This window comes from Leptinotarsa decemlineata, unplaced genomic scaffold (genome assembly GCF_025532065.1).
Source record: "Leptinotarsa decemlineata unplaced genomic scaffold, Ldec_3_MD MMD2_tig00000035_RagTag_RagTag, whole genome shotgun sequence".
In the NCBI taxonomy this organism is placed as follows: Eukaryota; Metazoa; Arthropoda; class Insecta; order Coleoptera; family Chrysomelidae; genus Leptinotarsa; species Leptinotarsa decemlineata.
This window is the reverse complement of record NW_027412540.1, coordinates 13169658-13193486: the sequence shown is the minus strand read 5'-3', so window position 1 is coordinate 13193486 and position 23829 is coordinate 13169658. Positions and strand designations below refer to the sequence as shown.

The following is a 23829-nucleotide window of genomic DNA, read 5'->3' as shown; positions in this document are numbered from 1 at the left end:
GTTTTCAGTTTTTGTAGTTGGTTATAAGTAATTTACCACAAAATATTCTATAATAACCTTAAATTTCGTTTTTATATGAGCGCACGCTTATGGTGAAAGAACGAAGTTGGCTAAGTTTTCAGTACATTTTCAAAATTGGCGGAAGTTAACGACTTCGAAGAGAATTCAGTCAGCTGCTTAGATATTTTTCATAAGCAAACCAAATCGTAGAAACGATAGCCCTTTTTCACACGTAGTAAAATGTGAGGTTAAAGACGGGTTTTCCTGTGTTTTCAGTAGTCCAAGCACATAATATTGTATTACTATTCTGTGATTCGGGATCTTGGTTTATCCTTGTAGCATTTTTCATTGGTACAATAGTACCAGACGAGCGTATATTTATGTTCCATTGGCAAAATGAGTGTCAATGCACTCAGTGCACATTTTTCAACACTAGCACTTCGATGTCATGCTTGGTAGGGCGATGGTGTGTAATAATAAAACACAAATAATATTGAATCAATATATCTTTATCTGTGATCATTGTTTAATGATAGAAAATATGTATTGTGTTAGATCACAGATTACGCTATTACGCACAGCACTTCCAATCGTTGGGAAATTCTACAATTTTGGGGAACTGGACACTAGTTAGGGAATTCAGCGTTCAGTGTCATTTTTCAATAAAAACGTCATCTCATGCATCCATGCCGTTACATTATTGTTCTTGTTCATGGTGGTTCAGAGTAACTTAAAGTCTCATGTCTCATGTTCTCTCTTCTGTTGCCATCAACTGTCCTAGCCCAGATAATATACAATCGGTGTATGTAATCCCAAGTCCCTGATAGTCGTTCGCTCATCATCAACACTATTCTGTATTTCCGTGTTAGTGTTGATTTCTTTGGGCTTTCGAAATTTGAAATACGGTATTGTTGAATCTTAAAAGTGCAAACTTTGAATCTTTTATAAGGGATATATTTGTGGTTTATGATATTGAAATTATTTTATTTTTGTGATATGCATGTAGATCATAGACTCTTTCAAGTGATTGACGATAAAGGAAACCTGCTGAAAAATTAAATTGTTGAATTCCTACCACATCATTTGGTTGCAGTAGAGGAATCGAAACATTTCTTTTTTGCAATAGTTCAAATCGCTATCGTGCATGCTTGGGAAATGATTTGGGAAATTTCGAATTGTGTTAGGGAATTTTATTTTAAAATTGGGAAATTTAATTATTTTCCACTGGCAAGGCTGATTATGCATTCCTTCGTTCTTCATTCCCTTTTTATCTTGTTTCTTATTGGTGAGGCGGTTGACTCATTTTGATCTTTGGAATGTGCACTAAGTGATATTCTATAAATAGGTTGAAGCCACATCAGAGCATTGAAATATATAAATACATATAGTCCCTATCACATTGACATTAGAAAAATGAGCTTACAGTGGACACTCATTGCTGGATTCCTGTATTTGGAAATAGCTGTGGTACTTTTATTAGTACTACCAATAGCAAGTGCAAGAAGATGGAACTCATTTTTCAAGTCAAAGTTTTTACAAGTTCTACAGAGACAAGCTGGCTTTTACTTCTTGATACTTTTGGCGATATTAGTTTTGTTCCTTCTTGATGCTATCAGAGAAATGAGGAAATACTCTAATTTGGCTGGTGAGGACATATTTGTTAATTTCTTAACTTAGAACATATTCAATTTCTTATTTCTATAGAAGCTGATGAACATGGACATGCACATCTTGATCGAGAAATGCAAGGCAGCATGAGATTATTCCGAGCCCAACGTAATTTTTACATTTCCGGATTTGCCCTGTTCCTGTCATTGGTGATAAGACGCCTAGTCATTCTGATTTCCAACCAGGCCACTCTTGAGGCTCAGTCTGAGGCATCAATGAGACAGGCTCAGAGTGCCACAACAGCTGCCAAGTCCTTACTTGCACAACGTGGAGAAGTCGCTCAAAATGACAGTAATGAGGCTCATGATAAAGAAGTAAGTTTGTAATTCAATAGAAGTCTATAAATTTATTGGGCTGTTCTGTAAAAATGTTATTGAATAATTCGTTTTCCTGAAACTGCGATAAATGATACACCTGAAAGGTTTTCCTCTAATAAGTGTAGCTGAGCAATGTGTATTTCAAGTCCTACAAATGACAAATGGCCTGGCCCACTACTTGATGAATATTAACACTATACATGATCAATCAAATGATATAGATTAAAAACTTTGTCTAATTTCCACTTACTTAATGTATTGATATAGATACGACCAAGGTTTCGGTTTTTACACCATTCTCAAGTATTCTAACACTACTGACCTTCGAGAAATATCTGAGTATATATATCCGAGAGTAGGTAATAAGATATATACCTACATTCATTAATACCAACTACATAAACTTCAAACTGTGATTAACTACTTTGTCATCTTTATAAATTCAAAAGTGGAGACCTACACAAATCTGTTTGTTCGTTAAGGGTTCTTTATTTTGAGTTTTTAATTGATTTATTGATTTCCATGGCTTCCAACAAATTTATTTTCTTTCCTTTACTACATGTATGTAAGATCTTGAGGTTTTCCTTACTTATTTTGTCGTTTGTTTCTTGTAGATGTTCGTACATAGAAGATTTTTTGTCTACACCGACATGTTCGCGGAGTCTCACTTCGAAATTTCTCCCGGTCTGGCCTGTATATAATTCAGAGCATTCACTATATTCTGTTCTATATATGGCAGATTACTTCATTCTATCCCGTCTAAGTTTTGCATTAAATATAATTTTTTCTAAATTATTATTACTTATGAAAGATGTCTGTGTATCATGGACTGAAAGAGTCAAAGAGTCCAACCTCACATAAATTAGCAGCTTTTAGGTCCATGATACACAGAGCATTCACAATCCCTTTACCTGAAGAGAATTTTCAGAATGAATTGAAAGTCATCAAACGAATGGCCGTCAATACCTGTGTCCTTAATTAAAAAGATTATTTCAGATAAAACACAAAACTATTATGGGAGAACTGTACCCATACATCAAAGAACAGAATACATACAAACTTCTCTTATACAATTTCAAGAAGAAATTGAAAATCTTACTTCAGTCACTATAGAGTTGCTTTTAAGACGGACCTGTATATGATTATTGTTTACACTAGCGTTATAAATGAATGTTAAGAAGTGTTTACTAAGGTGAAAATATTTTACAAGAATTCAGGCACATATTTATATTCAGAATTAAATTAGTACTTTTATTTATATTTAAATTATTTAATTTTTTTTTTCGCTAGGTTAAGTTGAAAAGCAGCCTAGGCTGATACTTCACCTTTTCATTGACCCTTGATTATTCTAAATTTTTGTATTTCATTTTTAATATTATGTCTATGAATAAAGACGATTATTATTATTATTATATAGCAGCATTAATTAGTCAGGTAAACTTTCAGTAAATATTCAAAATTACTTTTCCAAATTCAACATAATAACATCCTTCATAAGTAAAAAACCTAGACAGGACAGAATAGAGAAATCTGGCATATATAGAATATAATGTAGTGAATGCTCTGCAGTATATACAGGCCAGACCGGGTGAAATTTCGAAGTGAGGCTCCGCGAACATGTCGGTGTAGACAAAAAATCTTCTATGTACGAGCATCTACAAGAAACAAACGACAAAATAAGTAAGGAAAACCTCAAAATCTTACATACATGTAGTAAAGGAAAGAAAATGAATTTGTTGGAAGCCATAGAAATCAATAAATCAATTAAAAACTCAAAATATAGAACCCTTAACGAACAAACAGATTTGTGTAGGTCTCCACTTTTGAATTTATAAAGATGACAAACTAATTAATCACAGTTTGAAGTTTATGTAGTTGGTATTAATGAATGTAGGTATATATCTTATTACCTACTCTCGGATATATATACTCAGATATTTCTTGAAGGTCAGTAGTGTGTAGTGTTAGAATACTTGGAAATGGTGTAGAAACCAAAACCTTGGTCGTATTAATATTAATACATTAAGTAAGTTGAAATTAGACAAAGTTTTTTGTCTATATCTTTTAATTGAAGATGAATTTCCACAAAATGAATAAGTCAATCAATATCACAAATTATACATGATATTAATTAGATAATTTTCACAAACATAAATAAAAAAAGTCTTGTGGAAATTGTTTAATTATTATCACAAAATATATTATTACAAAAGATTCAAAACTCTCAGCTCAACGGAAAAATGTTAATATTTCATTATTTGTCAAAATTGAGATTTTAGTGACATCTGTTGGTTATTGAAGTGAAATATCAATGTGCCCAATGGCGCAGGAGAAAAAAAATTAGATTTGATTAAAAATCTTGTTTAAAAATAAATTATTAGTGTCCGACCGAAAGTTCGGTTTCAGCAAAAAAACGGGTTTCGTTTTAGTTTCAGTTTCGGCGGCAAACCTGCCGAAACTACGACCGAAACCGAAACTGCATTCGGGAGTTCCCGCGCTGTGATCGGTCATGTTCGGCAAGTTGAATTTCATACAAGCGACGAAGACATTTTGCCGCGTCCACGTGCCTAATCATGTTGTGACTTTGTGATTTACTTTCTTTATTACATAAATATTAAGTACCTATTGTGATATTAGGTAACAACTTAAATAAGTAATTTTATGTTTAATATTTTTGAAAACCCATCAATAATATTCAAAAGAAGGATCTACATCTACTCAAATAAACACCTCACCTATTTCAAGTATTTTTAAGGTGCAATTGATATTTTTTCTTAAATAAGGGTTTGTTATGTTGATAATCAATAACTTAAAGTGTCGAAGACTGCATAACGTTGTGATTTAAAGATAAAAAAAATAAAGACTGACTGATTATAATAACGTTTTCTTTATTTTTTCCTCAATACATAATCCTTGTAAGGAAGTTTCGGTCGTAAAAACCAGTTTCGGTCGGACACTATAAATTATACAGCTGAAGAAAGATGAGACTGCTGAGCAATCTGGATAGAACATCCTCTCTTCAGTCTTTCAACACTTCAAGTTCCTTCCTTTTACTTGGTTTGAGTTTGCTCTCGTTTATTTTAGAAAAGGAACTAAACACTAAAAGAACTCTGTAGACTTCAAACCTAAGATTTAATTTTTCTCAGAGTCTGTTGAAATGATGCCTCATCATTTTTCCACTTGAACACATAATGCAAAGTTGTTATGTAACAATCTTTTGAGTGAGTTGATGTTAGTGTATGAAAATGGACAAAATCAAGTATCAAGCTGACATTAAATATTTGTTTTTGAAAGGTAATACCCCTACGCAAATCAAAGATTTCGGATTTTGTTTATGGGGACTTATGGAAACGTTGTCGTGGGAGCTTGGGAGGAATTAACATCAAACATGTTCATGAACCAACCACATAACATCAAAATGAACTTTTGACACAAAATTATCGGCTAAAGTCACAAACTGAAAAAAATGTTGAGGAACAGTCAACCTGAGAAGCTGGAATATACTCTGTGTCAGAAATTTACTTTACAGCTTCCCGTTCGGTCAGTTCACCTCTGCCCGGGAGAAAGATTCTGTGCAGTTTTGTAATGTGTAAAGAATATATATTTTGGAACCCAAAGAAATCTTTTTATAGGCAGTCTCATTGAACTTCGGACACTGATGAACTCAAGAAAGATAGTGAGGCTGGTCTGGGAGTGTCTTAAAGAACTGAAGGAACTAGCGAACAAAAATAGATTGACTCTATACTGGGTGCCAGGACACTCAAGAACCACAAGCAATGAAAAAAACTGATAAGAATGCTAGTCACAGGTAATCAACTTTATATTGGCCCTCGACTAGCTATGGGGGTGAAAATGGTTGATAAGAGTACTGGAAAAATATACTTTAAAACACACGTGAAAACTTGAATATAGGAACTGAGAAAATATCTGAAGAACTGCTCCAATAGAGCAGGGACAGGCCCAGAAAAATTATGTTAGTCACAGGATATTGTTCAGAACGACAACATACAACAAAAGAACTGTACAAAAAAGTGTAGAGAACAAGATTGTTGGAATGAGTGCCATGCATGTGTTTTCCGGAGACTTTGAAAAATGGAAAAGTCAAAAGGCTAGTGAGCACTGGAAAAAAATGATTTTCAAGTTGTACTTTTGAGTAAAAATAAAATGGTTGATTTGTCAAGTGTACCCCTTATTAGAAATCTATGTGGCTTAACAATATATTAAAGAACAATAAAAAAAAATAAGATTTTTCATTTCAAGAGTTGACGTCCTTGAAGAATTCTGAAAACCTTTATTGTACTTGTTAATTGTTTATTACTTTTCAGGTAATAGAGCTGAAGGCCAAGCTTGTCAAAGTCCAAGACGAATTAAAACTTGAAAAGAAAGATAAGAATGCCCTCAAAGAGCAAGCTGATAACTTGGCAAAGGAGTATGATCGCCTTGCAGAAGAACACAGCAAGCTTCAGAAAAAATTAACTGTGGGATATGGTGATAAGAAAGATGAGTAAGATTATAGTAACAATGGATTTCAAATTTCGGTATGTTCTCTATCAAAGTTTAAATGTTAATAAAAGAGGCTGTTTGAGATTAAGACAAAATATATTAATTCGAAATATGAGACACTAGGTGTGGGAATATTTAAATAGATTGATAGCTGAGAATTTATTTTTGTTTAGTTCGGTGGTGAAATGAATATCTTTACTGTTCTACAAGAAAACACAATTTTTTATATTACACATATATTTCCTGTTAAGAAACAATATCATTAGGCAATACAATGTTATGAAAATATTAATTTATTAACACATAATTTTTTTAAGCTACTTATATAATATCTAGCATTGCCTTATTATAATTTCGTTTTTTTGTTGAACTTGTTATGTTATGTTGAACAAATTATGTCTGTAATTCCTGCTTTGTAAAAAATAAACTATTTTCCAAATAAAAAATATTTGAAATAACTCCTATTACTTCCACCAAAAACTGACTGAAAAACTCTTTTCCAATGCGGAAACATGATGCCACCATTTTACAGGTATAAATAACATTTCCCCTGGTCCTAGCAAACATTTGTACATTTTTGCCTTTGAAAATTTTGGGTACTTCTCTAAATCTGGTTGCAAGGGATTCACTTGTGCTGTGTTGTTGAGCAACTTATCTTCATGAGGGTACAAGAATGGAGAATCCTTGGGGGAAAATAAAATAATTTGTTTATATCCATATATCTGAAAAGAAAACTGTTATTATATAAACGAAGAATGTAGTATATGCTGTGTAAAAGTGTGTAGAATGTGTGTATACGCTGAGAGGACAACAAGAACACTGTGTATTTCATCAGGTCGAACTTCCATTGTCTAATATAATATAAATTGATTTGAAATCCCTGAAAAAAATTAAAAAGATTAACCGAAAATAACAATTTTATTGAACAAAAAACTGAAATTACAAAGAAATAACATAGGTACAAGCAACAAACCAAAAAAAAATTGAAATAATAAAAGCTGAAAATTAAAAAATATCAACAAAAAATGAAAAATAAAAAAAGATTCCAAACCAAGCTACGTCACGACGTTTCGATTGTTAGTATCCACAATCTAATGGTGATAACTGTTAGACAATGGAAGTCCGAACTGATGAAATACACCACGAAACATTATCAACCACCTTCAAACGAAGAACACTGTGTTTGTTTCTCATTTCTTGATGAATCAATACATGTGCTACCATGCTCATTTTGAAAATTCGTTAGTATTTCATTATGAAAATCAGCAGAAAAGGTAAATATTTAAGAAAAAGTTGCATTTAACATTTTGAACAAGCATGAATTGTTGAAATTTATATTTTCCTTGAAAGTACACATTCAACTATAGAAATGAATGATACTTGGTTATCATTGTCTAAACAGGAAGTTAAAAAAAAAAAAAAATCTGTTTTTCCGTTAACCAGCTGTCGCACCCCTACGAACGACAACCCTCAGAAGTCGAAACTTGTGCGAGCCAAGGATTAACGAGGTCTTACCTTTTAACGTGTGATTCCTAACACGGGTTGTCGGTAGCAAGTGAAGATCGATCGTTCAGACTAGGGCTTGAACCACCGACCAGCACGGCAGTCAATTCGAGTGAGTGAACAAAGCACCCACACCGAACCGCTTGGCTACCGACTGACCGACTGAGTTGAAGATTAAAATATAAAAGTCGAGTGAATTCTTGTATAACTTACTTTGTATCTTGACTATCAAAAGTAAACAAAAAATAATATAAAAGATTAATTTTCAAAGAATTAGAGGCAAGTGTCATGATGACAGACTAAGCATAACAAAGTTAGGAGATATACATGGATTAAAGAGCTATTCATTGGAATTTGCAAAAGTTGAATCAATGAGTCCTTCAACCTTTTTCATCAATGTCCCAGATCTCATATCCCTCCTATCGTAATTACTTGAATTGGCTTTTAAAATCAATCAGACTGATCAATTATTTAGAAAGAAAAAATTTACTGAACCCCAATCAACATGAATTTCAGGACGGAAAGTCTACTGCTGCACTTACAGATATAATAATAATTTTATTAATCTCAAGAAACACACAGTTTTTAGACACTTCAATACAATTTCTAAAATAAATTTGAGAGGATAAGATTTGTCAATATAGTTTCTAAAGAATGCATGTAGATAAATTAGATTTACAAAAAAATGGAAGTTGACAAGATAAAATTCTAATCTTATAAAAATTGACTAAAACGTAAAGCCATGAGCTTTTACAAATTATAAATAACATAGCTAACTTATTATATATATTCAAAGTTGAGTAAAAGTTCGGGAGGTGACCACAAAAGTGTCTCTTTCTTCTTGAATAACTTCGAAAAACTAATCAATTTCATATAAAGGATGTTTGGTTAATATTTTCTTCAATAAGTTTTTGAATCTTCTAAATGGCAAGAATTCGACAGATAAGGCATTGTATAGCTTAATTCCTATATCATTTGTTCTTTTCAACCTATTAGCTGTAGGAACAAGGTTTGATTTATTTCTTGTATCATGTTGGTGTATATCCTGGTGAGCAATTTTATTCATCAAGTTTTGTTGAACAAGAAGCAGATTTTCATAGACAATAACTGAATATAGGGTCATTATTTTAAGTTTTACAAATATTGGTCGACACTTTTCATCATAATTGGCAGAGATTATGCTTCTTACTGCAGATTTTTGAATGAAAAATATTCTATGAAGATGTACCTTTCATGCATTATTCCAATTGATTATACCATACCTAAGGACTGAATGAAAAAGTGAATGATTGTTGCAAGTGCCGCACTTTGATTTACTATTTTTTTAATTATTCTGATAGCAAAAACTGTCTTACTAAGTTTATTACACATGCTATTTATATGGTCTATCCATTTCAGGTTGGAATCTATTTATACTACCCAAAAATTTGGTAAAATTTTTGTTATATCGATTTAAGCAAATTGTTTCAAAAGTTAAGAGTTTCTGTTTTTTGTTCATTGAGAATCAAGTCATTTGGTGTGAACCACGATCGAGCTTTCTCTAATATGATCATACGAGGATCATCTATTTTATATATTTTTTTGCCCAAGGTTGCAACATCTACATACAATATAATTTCTATGTCTGACGAGTTCATCACGTGAGGCAGGTCGTTGATATAGATTAGAAACTGAAGTGGCCCCAATATTGACTCTTGTGACACTCCTCTTAAATTTTTATTTGTTCACTTTTGGTATTTCCTAGATCAACAATTTGATATCTTTCGTTAAGGTATGACTTCATCATGTCCAGGCAGACACCTCTCACTCCCTAGAAATCTAATTTGTCCAAAAAAATCGAGTGATTTACAGAATCGAATGCTGAAGTAAGGTCTGCAAAAAAGCTCACATATTTTTCTTGGTTATCAGAGGCGTCTTTTATACTATTTGTGAGAAAGTGTATTGCATCAGACGTCGATTTTCCTTTCCGAAATCCAAATTGATGAAGACTCAGAAGATTATTTATATCAAAATATTTTACTAGTTGTTCGTAAATTATGTGTTCAAAAATCTTTGAAAAGGTTGGCAGTATTGCTATCTATTGAAAATTTTTTTCTTCGGATGTAACACCTTTTTTATGATATAATTATTTTCGTCACAGAAGAATTATATAATCTTTTTCAGACTGTTCCAAAATTCCAGACACGAAATTGTAATGGAATTAAAAATTTATGATATCAGAGGAAATCAGTGTTACTATCTTCATTCAGGTTTGAAGGCCGTGTTAATGTTTTGCCAGAACAAGTTTCAGGCTTCTTCAAAGGTTTAGTCATCTCGATGATTCACCGATGACTTGTGATTTCTTGTTCCTAGGTTGTATTTATGTTGACTCAGGTAGTCCGCCTCTTTTGTTGATGTGTTGCTTTTGGCCGAAGTGTTATTACCTGGTAATGACGTATCTATTCCCACCGTACCTGTTAGTGGATTGTTATTGGTTATTACTTATTATTGACTTATTAATGAGTGACCTGTCGTCTCTAGGAGCTGTAACATTGCATTGCGCTGTTGCTACTTTTGCATCTTTTGAGTATGAGATTCCAAATCAGGTTAAGCATTACCGCCTCCTCTTTGCTGTTATTGTTCTCCACATGTTTATGGATTTCTATGGCTTCCCGTACAAGCCGACTGTGGTATGCATGATCGGGAGATACCAGTCATCGGTGAATCATCAAGATGAATAAACCTCTGAAGGAGCCAGCCACTCGTGCTGGCCAAACTTTAAGATGCAATTCTAAACTACGAAGGCCTTCAAACCCGAATGAAAATAGTAACACTGAATTTCTCGGCCACGAAAGCCTTAACCAATTTATTATCAGAGAAAATGTTTATTTTTTTATTCAAAGTTACCTGACAGAAAGGTATCAGTGTATCTCGTCAAATGGAAATGTTTCAACCAAAAATAAAATTATGTGGGGGTTCCTTAGGGATCAATCCTAGAACCCATACTATTTATCATATATGTTAATGGCATTACTGATGATACTAATTAATACCTTCAATGAAAAACTCATCAGTTTGAGAATATCGGATCAAACACCTTCAAAAGTACTTATTTCATGAATATGAGATTATATCTTAATAACGGTAAAACACAAATGTCACTCTTTACTCTGAATCACAACTTAATTCTAAAGGAAAATTTATCAGTGAAATGTTTGGGAGCACTGGGAATCGCAAGTCGGAAGGTAAGCCCTCGTTAATCCTTAGCTCTCATAAGTTTCGAATTTCAAAGATAACAAAAAACAGATTTCAACCGATTTTTTCAATAGTAGCTTGTAAGATTATGTGCGTGTATAACTTGTGAAATGTCAAGGATATTGCAAATGAAAGGGTTCTTATGGCCTACCATGCTCCTATGGAGTTCTTTTATGTGGTGGATCTACACGTGTTGATGATCATATAATACAAAAGGCGATAAGAGTAATGTTAAATTCAAAATTTGATGAAAATTGTCATCCACTATTTATTGACCGTTACTAATCAATTCATTCATTACTTTTTGCTAAGTAAAACATTTCCACTCATGTGCATATCTGTACCGCCTTGGGGATTATTTCGAGCTGGGTTTTGTTCTGTTTATCCATCTTTGTATTTAGGAATTTGCCTTTTTATATTCAACAGACATCTGAGTCAAATTGTTAATAGCATATTCAAAATGAAGAAAAAGGAATATGTTGGCATATTTCCCTCTCTCTCTAATTGGATAGTCCTTGCTTTCTATTCTATAAAGGTGCAGTTGAAAATGCTTGCATATTGCCTACAAGTACTAATATTTCTTATACGCAATTATAATTTTTGGTAAGCTGTGGAATCTACATCTAAGAAATAATTTCCTCGCTGAATTTCTTACCAAGTTCAAGGTTTTGTTTCAAAAATTAAAAAGAAAAATGTTCTGCGATATCTGCTCGCTCGCTCATAAAATAAAATAGATGGACATAACCACACAAGATACAAAATGCTAGAATGATGAAAAATTCCGTTCCAAAGACCAATATCATTAAAGTTTTGAATTATCTTGTCGCTGTCAACTACAACCCTCGAGTCAAAAACTTGTGACAAGGATTTTCGAGGTTCTATTTTTTGACGTGCGATCCCTAACACCGCTGATGTTATGTCACCGTTCCATTACCAGAATTAATGTATTCAAATCGCAGACGAATATATTTTGAATACATGACTGCATGAAAAGGGGACAGCCTTCCCGAACATCAGTCATTTTTTGATAAGAATTAGGAATAAAAATTGTTTTTTAATATTTCATTTGATTTGTAGGGAAGCTTTTTAGTTTGCCTTTATTATTCTTGGACAATGGCAATGACATCAGTAGCACATGGACAATTATACTATCGCAACTGTTAAAAAAATCTGTTTAAAATCTGTTTTTCCATTAATCAAGCTGACAAAAGTCACCTTGTTCCCAGCTGCAAAAGTAGCCATGAGTAACATGTGTGATGAGATTCTAGAATAGAGCAACATCACCAAATTTTTAGGAATCTCGCTAAGGCAAACTTATGATGTGGGTTACTCACACAATTTTTACGTATACAATCTATATGTTTCTGTAAATTTTTGGCATGTAATTACACAAAAGCCTCATCTGCACCATAGTTGTTGATTAACAAAATCTATTGAGATGGGAACACCAATACTATTTTAGGCTTTATTCATATCAAATGTATCGACCTTCAGCATGAAAGGAAAGGACAATGACGACTGTCCTATATTAGAAGTCTTGAGGTGAGTGCAAAATACGAAGTTTTAAATAAATGTAATCCTTACAATTACAATTTTGAAACAATGGTGTTACCTGTGCAAGAATGTTATTTTTTGGATCATGATGCAATGGAGATACTGTGCCCATTGGCCCTAGCCATGCATTGATATCGGGTTCTTCAGAGTTTTCATAATCCAAACTCAAACAGCAATATTCTGGTATTAAAATATCCTCCTTGAGTTCAGTTATCTACAAAAAATAACAGAGCTACTTTCAGGAAAGTTTGAATGTTACTTGAGGAATAAATCTTTCGTACCTGTTCAAATAAGTTATGTTGTGCTAAATACCCAATTTTGTAGTTATCAGATAAATAGTGTTGCTTGATAAATTCTTTCATTGTCATCAGTTTTTGAGACCAGTTCTCATCTACATAATGAGATCCAACTTCTATTGGAACTGTACGGTCTCCAGCTATTTTCAATAAATAGTTTACATCTATCCACTTGCTTGTTGCTGGCCAATGATTCATGCAACCTGCAGAAATAATTATATTGCTTGTTTTTTACTGATGAAAGCATATGGTGTCTTTTTTCCCTTTTCTCAGGTAACATTCAAGAAATAATGTTTGAAGGAAATAACTTGTACTAACTACGTATGACTGGATTTGACAAGCTTCTGCTTGGTATTTTCATAGATGCTAGTTGTTTGTCAGCAGATTCAGTCTACATCGAAATTAAAGAAAAAGTGATAAACAATGCTAAACATTTCCAGGGTTATTTTTTTGATAATCAGACTTGGAAACTATAACCTTAGTATTTTGGAAATAATAATAATAATAAAGTGATGTACATTTTCAAACGGAAATTTGTCTGAATCTGAAGCATCAGAGTTTTTATTCTTTACACTTACAGGTTTTCATATAGATTTTTGTTTGTCCTGTATGTAGCATCACAATTTTCGCAAATAATTTGTAAACAACACCAGGTTGGTTCTAGTGTTATTCATTGTTTGTAACTTTGAAAAGAATTATTTACTCATATTATTTGGTTATTGTGTTTTCCTAAAAACCTGGATACTTACAGAGGCACCTTGAACCTATAATAAGGAAGTAATTTTTTTTATTTTCTTTGTTTAGTATTATTGGTGTTGTATAGCTGGTATAAACATTTTTTGATGATTGTCCATAGAAATGTGATGGATAGTTATTTGCTTTTAACAGTGCCTTCGTGCACTGTAATCTGTTTTCACGGTGGAAAAGTCGAATTGCACGGAGTGTTGAGCTTATTACAACACTTTTTTTATAACAAGTTGATGCATTCGATTTGAAAGTTTAAATACCGTTGTGACAGATATGCTTTTTGATTCGTTCTCAAATTAATCGCGGTCTTCATTGTCCAGAGTAATAACCGAAATATTTATGGAGTTATAATTCTCTTTTTAAATGGTGAATTGCAAACGAGGATTAAAGGAGTTGAAAGCTTAATGAGTCTGTTTAAATTTGTTGATACGAATACAATAGTCAACATTTGTATGAAATCAAGAGTGGAAATCACTGTACCAAAAACTTGGGTATAGTAAAAATTAGTATTTGTAAAATATGTAGAATTTAGGCAACGTCTCACACCTATGAAAGACATGTAATCTGATATTTCTGACTATTTTTTCAAATGCAGTTCAAAACAAATTCGCTAAGATACTGGTGAATGAAGATATGACATCCAAGGAAAGTAAATCTTTATTTACTGTTCAGAAATATCAGAGTATAGGATCTCCTTGATCTTAAAAATTTCATAATTCCCACTATTCCCAGTTTTTTGGTACAGCCGTGGAATATCCTATCTCATCACCCTATGCAAACTTGGTAATAGAGGAACTTGAGGTCCAAGTGATTTCCACTCTTGATTACATACAAACGATATGTTTAAAAAAAATCTGTTTAAAATCTGTTTTTCCGTTAATCAGCTGTCAGCTCTCAGAAGTTGAGAAACTTGTGCGAGCTAAGGACTAACGAGGTCTTACCTTTTAACGTGTGATTCCTAACACGATTGCAGACTCATCCCAGCTTCAACCAGATAAATTCTCTTGAGAAAAATATCTGGTCGAGGCTGGATCGAACCCACGGTCTTCCGATCGTGAGTCGGGCGCACTACCACCGCGGCCAATTTCACAATGATTATATTTTCTGTATCCCTATCAACGAATTGCAACACACTCATCACTCTCTCAACCCCTTTCATCCTCGTTTCCAATTCACAATTGAATAAGAAAATTATATCTTTATATCCAGATATCACTCAGGAATGCAATGAACACAAAGAAATTAAGACTGATAGGTTAAAAAATCATATTTGGTCATGATGCTGTAAAAATTTTCTTATTGAATGCACCACCTTATTATAAAAAAAGTGATAAGCTCAACAGACCAAACAATTCAGGTTTCCCGTTCAAAAAATATCAAATTTCTATGAATCAATCATCAAAAAATGTCATTATCAACTGATAACAATGAAAAAAAAATCAAGAATTTACTTTCATATCATATGCTTTGGAAAGTTTAATGAAAATACGAGAACAAAGTAGCTCATAAACCAAAAAAATATGAGCAAACGATGCTTTATAAAGTTACAAGCAATGACTAACATAATGGGTGAAACCAGTGTTAACAAGATTGTGAAAATTGTAATGTAACATATTTGGGACAAACAAAAAGTTATCTAAAAACCCGTTTGGCTACACACACAAAAAAGTTTGAAGAATAAAAACCCTGGTGCTTCTGCTTCAACCAAACGTTCTCTTGAAAATGCCTATCACTTTCATTTCTAAAACGTAAAGATCAAAACTTCCGAGTCTTATTACACTTACTGTCATACAGTAGTGCTATCTTTACATGCCTGTCTTTGAAATTTGATATTTGAGAACCTGAAGATGAAAAAAATGCCTGAACCCAAGTCGTTTTTTATGATTCAGAATGAGTACATATGGTATCTAATTTCATTCAATATAGACCAAATCTGCTGAGAAACAATCATCAAGTGAAAGAAAATGATCAGAAAAAGTTAGTTTTTTATACTGTTATCATAAAATAAAAGTGTAATGTTGAGATGTATGTAAGGGAACTGCTCAATGTGGAGCAAAAAGTGTTTGGCAGGATATATTACATACCATGGCGTAGCCATGCAGTTTCAAGTAAAATATAACAATCGCATTCAACATTGTTTCAACATGTATCAAGACCTGTTATTAGAGTTCGCTGGGAAGGCAAATGAAGAAATTAATTGAATCAAAATCTTAGACCAAAGTGGCGCAGTCGCCACCTCCAGAAAAAGCTAAGATGAATCCCAAGTCCGGGTAAAGTTATGATAATCTTCGAATCTCAGGTATTTATGAACCAAAATGCAGTTCTTCAAGGCTCGACCGTCACAACAGGTCATTACAAATCAGTTTTGGCAGACTTGAAGTCTAAGACACAGTTTAAAAAATAAGTTTAAGAAATAAGAGAAGACATTTCATATTTATTGGAATTGTTAATTGGAATCAAAAAGCTTTAAGAATTCCAACATATTTTATACGAACATAAAAGTGACTTTGATTTGAATAATGAAAGCATTCTTACATTCAGATAATAATAATAATAAATGTATGAATTCCAAGAAACATTACATGTTTATAAGAGGGTAGCAAAGTTAGAATATTCTGTTACATCCAAATCAAATACTGTTCCCAAACACCAGAACTGCAACTGGTTGGTGAAACGCGCGTCCAAAAGAGTGTTTCAGTTCTGGTGTTTGGGAACAATATTTCATTTGAATTTATTCTACGCCAGAGGTTCCAGTTTTTCCTTTGAATTTGTTACTTTGAGGGCAAAACCTTCAATGGAAAATAATATTATAAACTCAAAGTTTGTAACAACATATATTGTAAAGTTTACCACAACAATGTATTCGAATGGAAACCTGGAAAGATAACAAATAAAACTGGAAATATATTGTTGGAAATCCCTCAACATAATTGCAAGTATTAGAAAAGCCAAGTGAAATATTGGAAAAGGTTTAAGAATTTATTTCTCAATCTGATTCAGTTTTCAGCTTCAGCAAAATAGCTTGAAGATTCTGATATTTGGAAAGAAAAGATAAATATATTTTTTCACAAGTTCAAGGAATCAGAAAACATATTTTTTAGGTTGAAGTGCCTAATTTGAGATAATAATGGTATTTTATAAGAGTAGATTGGATTTCTTGAACGCTTGGTATAGTGGATATCATTAATGCTTGAGGCATTGTGAGTGTTCTGAAGTTTCCTTTCAAGGGACAGGTCAGAAAATCTCAAAGCTATGAAGGCACGCTGCAAGAACTCTAGATAAATGTCGGCATTCTTGTTTACAAGCATGTCGACACGAGATGAGTGTTTTGAAACTGAAAGGGAATACTTTGAAAAAAGCATGCAGATTTACAAGATTGAATGAATATTTTTCTGTCGAACCTTTTTATAATTACTTTTTGAATAGCCATCGAAGATTGTAATGGGTCTTGCAAATTCGCAACCTCTAAATACTGCTACTTATAAGGTTTCATATACATAAAAGTTACTCACATTCCTATTGAGAATTATTCAATATAAAAGGAATTATGTTCAAATTGAAAGGGAGATATTATTTCAGAGAGAATGTGTTTGGGTGTAAACGTTTTTTAGCTTTCCACTTCTCCATTTCTATAATAAAATATGGGAAACTCTCAGGAACTCACAATTACATGAAAATCACTTTCACTCATTCCAAACATTTGTTATTGAATCAATTGGCGACCTTCTGTGAGAAAAGCGTGTGTTTTCACCTTCAAAACTATAAAGAGGTGGTAATGAGGAGTTGATTACAAGTGTTTTCGAACTTAAATTTCAAGAAGTACATCCTAAGGATGATTGATTTTCATGCAAGTGAAATTTTATGTCATTGCTATGTCATGTATTATATATAGGTAATGTGTAGCATTCCTGTAAATAATATCTGTTTCAATTCCACAACGAAAGGAATACAAACTGAATGAAAGTAGTTGTTTCCAAAAGATTTTTTTGTGTAATTCAATGTTCATGTATAAATATTTGTTTCAGATATTTTTCTTCCAGTTTGTATCTGATATAAGCTTTCGTGCATGATCTACATATCTTTGTTTTTGAGTTTATTGTGAACTTAATTGCTTTCTTGTTTTCTTCAGAAGATTACCACATTTTCATATAAAGGTGGAAAAGTTGAAAACCATAAAGTTTTTTTCCCAAAAAAATTATATCATTTGAGTCTCTTGGAAATTTGTTGATATGGAGTAGAAAACACACATGCCTTTCAATTTCACAGGTACTTGGGGTAGAAAATATGTTTTGTTAAAGTATTCCAAAGAAGGACACTCCTCAGATGGAACCATCATGCCTAGAATATTTTCACTGTTATTCTTTTGATAATCTTCCAATTTTCTCTTAGTTACTTCCACATAACGTTCATCTTTTTCTTCAATGGCTAATTCGTTAATCTTCTTCATTAAGTACTTCGCCAAATTTGTCAAGAGTTCAGAATTTTTTTCCAAGGGAGCGCCAAGCAAAATTCCCATATCCAAAGATTTCAAACATTCTTTTATGACTGTTTCAGTTAGACTATCAGCATTTTTCAAAATAATTATACATTTTAAAAAACTTGCTAAACTAAAATAATGGCGTATGTACAAAGCCACCTCGCTCCAATGTCCTGTATTCAGTTCATCATGTAAAAAATCTATAACACTATTTATTTCTATAACTTTATTGGCTCTCGTATTTCTATTTATTTTCAGATCATCAAAACAGTATGATAAACAATTTCGAAGTGTTTGTGCAGAGCTTTCATTCAAATTTTCGTTTTTTATTTCACATAAGGCATTTTCATCTGTGATATAATTTTTTATTTCCCTCAGACAATCATCCATTATTGAAACATTGATTTTTCTATTGTAATCTGAAACAAATAGAACAAAACCAGTTATTTGAATAAACATGTATAATTTGTGCAGCTGTATGAATAAGGCAAATTTTCAAAATAGTAATTATATTTATTCAATTGAAAGATCGATGGATCAATTAAAAAGATTTACAATTTCACCTTTTCTTGTACACCTGTTGGAGGATGAAGCGTTAAAGACTTTTCTGAATTGAAAAAAAAGAAAATTTTTTAAAATTCATGAGTCATATCAAAATAGTATATCATAGTTTCATAAGAGAATATTTTGTTTCAATAATGATTCATTTTTCTCAGAACATCATTCTTCAAACAAGAAAAAAATCATAATATGTATTGATATAACTGATGGCATAAAATTCTTTATAGAATTTTTCCAGTAATGAGTATACATGGGCTTTTTTTAATAGGTACGTAATTTTTTCAAGTAGCAATATGTGTTATTGGAGTTAGTCTGTTATTAAAAGTGCAAAATGATCATTGTGAGAAATATTATGGAAAGCTGCAAAAGTAAGAGTATGTTTGTAAACTCGAGATGTTGAGAAGTTTTTTTTTATTCAAACTAAATATAAAGATGCAATAAGAGCTTCATTTCCTTTGATAGAATCATGTATCAATGACCCATAATGGTGTTTCCGACTTATCATGGATTAAGTTTGACCTCTCCTCATCGTGAATCAAACGAGAAGTTATACAAAAGTGGATGTTATTGACTGGGATGAACAGGCTGGTTAACGGTGGTTGGCACATTGGACATTTCTGGTGAACCAGACAACGGATCTCTTTTAAAATTTAATGGAGAGCATATTCAGACATTCTCTACCCAACTTAAATATTTTCTAAAATGCGGTATTGTAACTTCCATTATAAAGTAGTAGCAACTTTGATTGTTCAAATGGAACACCATGTATATAATTTTTTTTTGGAATCCACAATTACTCAACAACTTTTCTTGATATTTTCCCATACTTATCTGTAACCGATTTTCCCACACTTATCTGTTAGCGTTTTCGAAATATGAATTAATTTCAATTTTTTTCTTCAGAAATCACGACCTCTAAAATGCTGATAAAGGAATACTATAGTACCGAAATTTGGTTTAGAGTTATGTGATTCTTGGAGGCTTCCTACAGTCCTATACAGTTATCAAATATGTGAATGAATAAATCAAAATCAATGTTATGGGTTTTCTTTGTCAAACAATATTAGCAATAAAAGAATAAGTCGCTTTTGCCCTGCAGGCTTCACTTAATTGTTCATGAGTACATGCATAAATATCATATTTGCTTATGTTAGATCAATAACATCGATATTATTAATTATCTTTATAAAACAGAGTGCTCGGTAGCAGTCACAGTATAGCTTACTGTGGCATAGTCACCCCCATTACTTTTTAACGGTTCTCACAAACAGCAGCTTTTTGTCAAATCAACTATCTACCTAACAGTAAAGTGGGTGCAGGTGAATCACTCTCATTTTATTCGGCTCAACTAGTCTCTTCTCTTTAGACTTGTATCCAAGATTAAAATATTGTATCACAGATTTCTTCTGCTTACATATTATCGCTAATTAGTACTGTCTGCAGTCAATTGTAGCTGTAGCCAGTGTTGGCAGAAATGTTTTACTGATAACTGTTCTGTCGGGAACACGTGTTTCTGGATAATTGACTGTCATCAGTACAGTATAGCCAAGTGCAAGGTTAGACAACACTTGGTTGTAGACACAGCACAAATGAAGGAAGTCATCAACAGAAGCCAGAAAACTAGCAGCTATTCGTGAAACGGTTGTTTTTCTGAGTACAGTCAGTAGCTCAATAATGCTCATTGAGAGAAACATAAAAGAAGCGTTAAGGCGAGTTCATATTAGAACTATTGCGATAATATTTTTGCGGTTCCGCAAATTTGGCCCAATTGTCAAAATACCCTTTTCATGTTGAAGCGGGCAATATCTAGCGATTTTATTGTAGAATTTCAAATTTTATTACATGAACCTGAATGATGAAATACGACTCATACGAATAACGGCTTAAAGGACCAGACCCCATCATATCAGAAAATAGGACTAACAATTTTCTCAAGTTTTGTTTAATAGGAGCGTGTCTTGAAACCGCTTATCTTAACGTTACTGCCAACTTAAGTGCAGGAGCGAGGGGTTCTTTTGCAAAATTTGTTTTCTTTAATGAAGGGCCAACCAAATTCAATAATTTATTGAATAATGAGAGAGTCAGCCTGAAATAGGAATATCACAAGGTTGTGATATTCATTATGTTGTGTTTTTGTAAATATTTCTCACTATAAATACGTGGTTTTCTCAATGAAGCTTCATTTATATATACGGTAAAGTTCATTAATTTGAACAACCTGACACATTCGTCCATTTCGGATTCAATTTCGATGTATGGGCTTAAAAAACGAGAGTCAAATAAAATTGCAATATAACCTCATTGTATGTTGATGTATAAAATTTTGCGAAAATCGCAAAAAAGTTCAATTTTTTCAACTTTTTTACGATAAACACGACGCCATTTTAAATCGCACTTTTTATGCGATGTGCGTTTCAACATGAACTAGCCTTTAGACATCTCCAATTTTGTCAGAAACGCAACCTGTGCAACATATGAGCTTAAACCGTTAATAGTTTATCTGATTCATAATATAAATTTTTGAAAGCTGCAATTCAAGCATAGATTTTTTTTATATATCAATCAATCAAAATACTGTAACCACATTACTGTACGGAAGTTGAAATTACTCGGAAAAAAATTAAATTCAGCAATTCAGTAATTTTTGTATGTGCGCATGCCCAATATATATCATGGTCAAATTTTTAGAAACTTGCATAGACTCGCAGAACTAAAATCCAAGTTTTATGTTTGACGATTTTAGGCCATTTTTCTGTAAATTTTATATTTAGCATATTGGTTGCACACATGAATTTTAATTCCTTCCCAGGTTTTTTTCTTGAAAAGTGAAGGGTGTTATTCCACTAACTTTGAAACTTTGTCTTTCTTTGGTACAATTATATTCCCGAAATGATTTTGGAAAATACTTTCTTTCTTCCGGAGTCAATTTTCAATTATTCCCTTCTATTATTTCCTGCATATGAATTTCATTGTGATTTCTACACGTTGTAGATTCTCTTCTTGAATATTTTCTTATTCTATGTTTATTCCTTTTCACTCATCTATGTTTTCATTTCGAGCAAGCCATGTATTTTTGACACATGTTTTCTGATAAGATATATATCTATCAGATGGCAACCTGCACCATCCGTTGCGAGTTTTGTTCGTATGACCCATGAGAGTTACTAACATCTCCAAATCATTGTTACTCATTTTCAATGTTTGTGTTATTGTTACGAGATATTGCAGTTAAATGTGTTTGTCTAATTAAATACAATAATAACCTTCTTTCCAAAACTTTTCTCCCCGTTCCGTATGATTTCTCTTATCGCGCGAATACGACTGTGAATTCTAATTCTCCGTGCATCTTGGCTAAGCAGTAAAGTAAACACTCCGGGAGTCAATTCATGGCCGAAAAAAAAAAAGTTCACAGCTCGCTTTATTGGATCTCCTTATCGCAAGGTAGGCAATCACAATCTCGTTTAATCACATTCTCTTCTCGAAAATTGGTTTGACCTCGTAAAAAACGGCTGAAAAAGAATTGTATGTTCCAGCAGTCATATAACAGTATATTATTTTATCGAAAATTGAACATGGTCCTTCGAGCCGGACGTTTTTTGCTTCTCTGTGGAAGTGAAAAGGTTTTCTTTGTCGTTTCGTTTGATACCCCTTATTCAATTGGGCAAACAGTACTCCTATATTTACGAATATTTTGCATTTTCGTAGGTAACTGTATTATTTTCTCTTCGTTGCCGATTGTTGAAATTTACTTATCTACCTAATGAAAATGTAAAAGTTATAGATTTTCTATGTTCTTTGAATGCGATTGTATTTTCAGAATTGGGAATAGATCGTTCATTCATTTCACAATAATTATTATTAATATAATGTACCTAGAAATTCAAAAAATTATTTTCTATTTTAATAATTGCATTATATTTTTTTTTTTTCGTTTTTAATTGAAGGAATCATTCAACAGTGTGAAAAGCGGCTTCTTATCTCAATGCTACTTTCAAAGCTAGATATTGTCATCTAGAAAACATATACTTATGAAGATTTTAAAACTCACAATACCTGTCATGTTCCGCTCCTCATTGCAACAGATGCTTATGGTAATGATGAACTCAAAGTTATTTCAAAATTATCACACTACGAAATCAATCTTTGTTTAGTTATTTGATTCAAATTCGGGGAATAGCTCGAATAATTCAGTAAACAGTTATGTAAAATTACCGAAAAGCGATCTCATTAAATTGATGGGTGTGCCCGTTTACTACGTGGTAGGAAATTATAATGAAGAAAAGAGAATTAAAACTTTCTGTTTTTAACCCCTTTTTTTGTAACTAACGTTACTGCAGTTTCGTCCTATAAGGACATTTTCAAACATATACATTAAACAATATATTTAAGTTTGAAAATGTCCTCATAGGATGAAACTGCAGTAACTTTAGTTACAAATAAAAGTGGTGAAAACAGAAAGTTACAATACTCTTTTCTTCATTACGATCTCATTAAATTTGATGATGATTTCAAACATCGGAAAACTTTTATTGAGTTATGAAAATATAGAAACACTCATCTACCTAATTTCTTCACTTTTAAGTCAACCCTTGGCTCTAGTAAAACATAACCCACTTGCTGATGCTAACTACATTGTTGCATATAATTCTTTGAAAAGATAAAAACAAAAAATCATAATCAAACGCTCATTATTTTGAATTGGTAAATGCAACTAAAATTCCTGACAACAACGCTTATTTCCATAGGTATTTTCTGACGTTTAATCGTATTCGAGCGTGTATTCAAAAACGATTCGTGGTTACGTCATTAACTCAGAGTAATAATAAGACATAGAGTTCCCATGCCTATACCAATACAATATATGTATTTAGAAGCGGGTATCGTACTATCCTTTTCTGTACAATTTATGGGCGAGGGGGGTGGCGGATAACGAGGGGTTATGGAGAGTTTGTTTGCATTTGAAGTACGT

General features: G+C 32.5%; 2 protein-coding genes across 9 annotated transcripts; one reads left to right on the top strand and one right to left on the bottom strand.

Annotated features, from left to right (window-relative positions):
* The first annotated feature begins 1260 nt into the window (after positions 1-1260).
* Positions 1261-6946, top strand: LOC111510701 (B-cell receptor-associated protein 29). 2 transcript variants are annotated; one of them, XM_023166647.2, is made up of 3 exons: positions 1261-1645; positions 1708-1982; positions 6311-6946. In XM_023166647.2, the coding sequence occupies exons 1-3, from the start codon at positions 1414-1416 to the stop codon at positions 6491-6493; spliced, it is 690 nt and encodes a 229-aa protein (XP_023022415.2). In that variant the 5' UTR covers positions 1261-1413; the 3' UTR covers positions 6494-6946. The 2 variants fall into 2 exon arrangements, with proteins under 2 accessions (XP_023022415.2, XP_023022407.2); XM_023166639.2 differs by having other exon boundaries at positions 1265-1645; positions 1705-1982.
* Positions 6320-20472, bottom strand: JMJD5 (Jumonji domain containing 5). 7 transcript variants are annotated; one of them, XM_074172270.1, is made up of 5 exons: positions 20275-20472; positions 18074-18718; positions 13061-13278; positions 12838-12993; positions 6320-7210 (listed from the first exon to the last, which is right to left on the bottom strand). In XM_074172270.1, exons 2-5 carry the CDS (start codon positions 18687-18689, stop codon positions 6953-6955), a joined length of 1248 nt encoding a protein of 415 aa, XP_074028371.1. In that variant the 5' UTR covers positions 18690-18718; positions 20275-20472; the 3' UTR covers positions 6320-6952. The 7 variants fall into 7 exon arrangements, with proteins under 7 accessions (XP_074028371.1, XP_074028368.1, XP_074028369.1 ...); XM_074172267.1 differs by having other exon boundaries at positions 20159-20470; XM_074172268.1 differs by lacking the exon at positions 20275-20472 and adding an exon at positions 20086-20268.
* Positions 20473-23829: the final 3357 nt, after the last annotated feature.

Bases quoted from the DNA above. Each gene is read 5' to 3' on its own strand.
- LOC111510701 (XM_023166639.2), top strand. From the start codon at position 1,414: ATGAGCTTACAGTGGACACTCATTGCTGGATTCCTGTATTTGGAAATA. The intron at 1,646-1,704 runs GTGAGGACATAT...TTATTTCTATAG, and splicing joins GAAATACTCTAATTTGGCTG to AAGCTGATGAACATGGACAT. The intron at 1,983-6,310 runs GTAAGTTTGTAA...ATTACTTTTCAG, and splicing joins ATGAGGCTCATGATAAAGAA to GTAATAGAGCTGAAGGCCAA.
- JMJD5 (XM_074172270.1), bottom strand. From the start codon at position 18,689: ATGGATGATTGTCTGAGGGAAATAAAAAATTATATCACAGATGAAAAT. The intron at 13,279-18,073 runs GCATGTGTGTTT...TTATTTCTGCAG, and splicing joins AGTACCTGTGAAATTGAAAG to GTTGCATGAATCATTGGCCA. The intron at 7,211-12,837 runs GTAACACCATTG...TTTTCTTTTCAG, and splicing joins AAAATAACATTCTTGCACAG to ATATATGGATATAAACAAAT.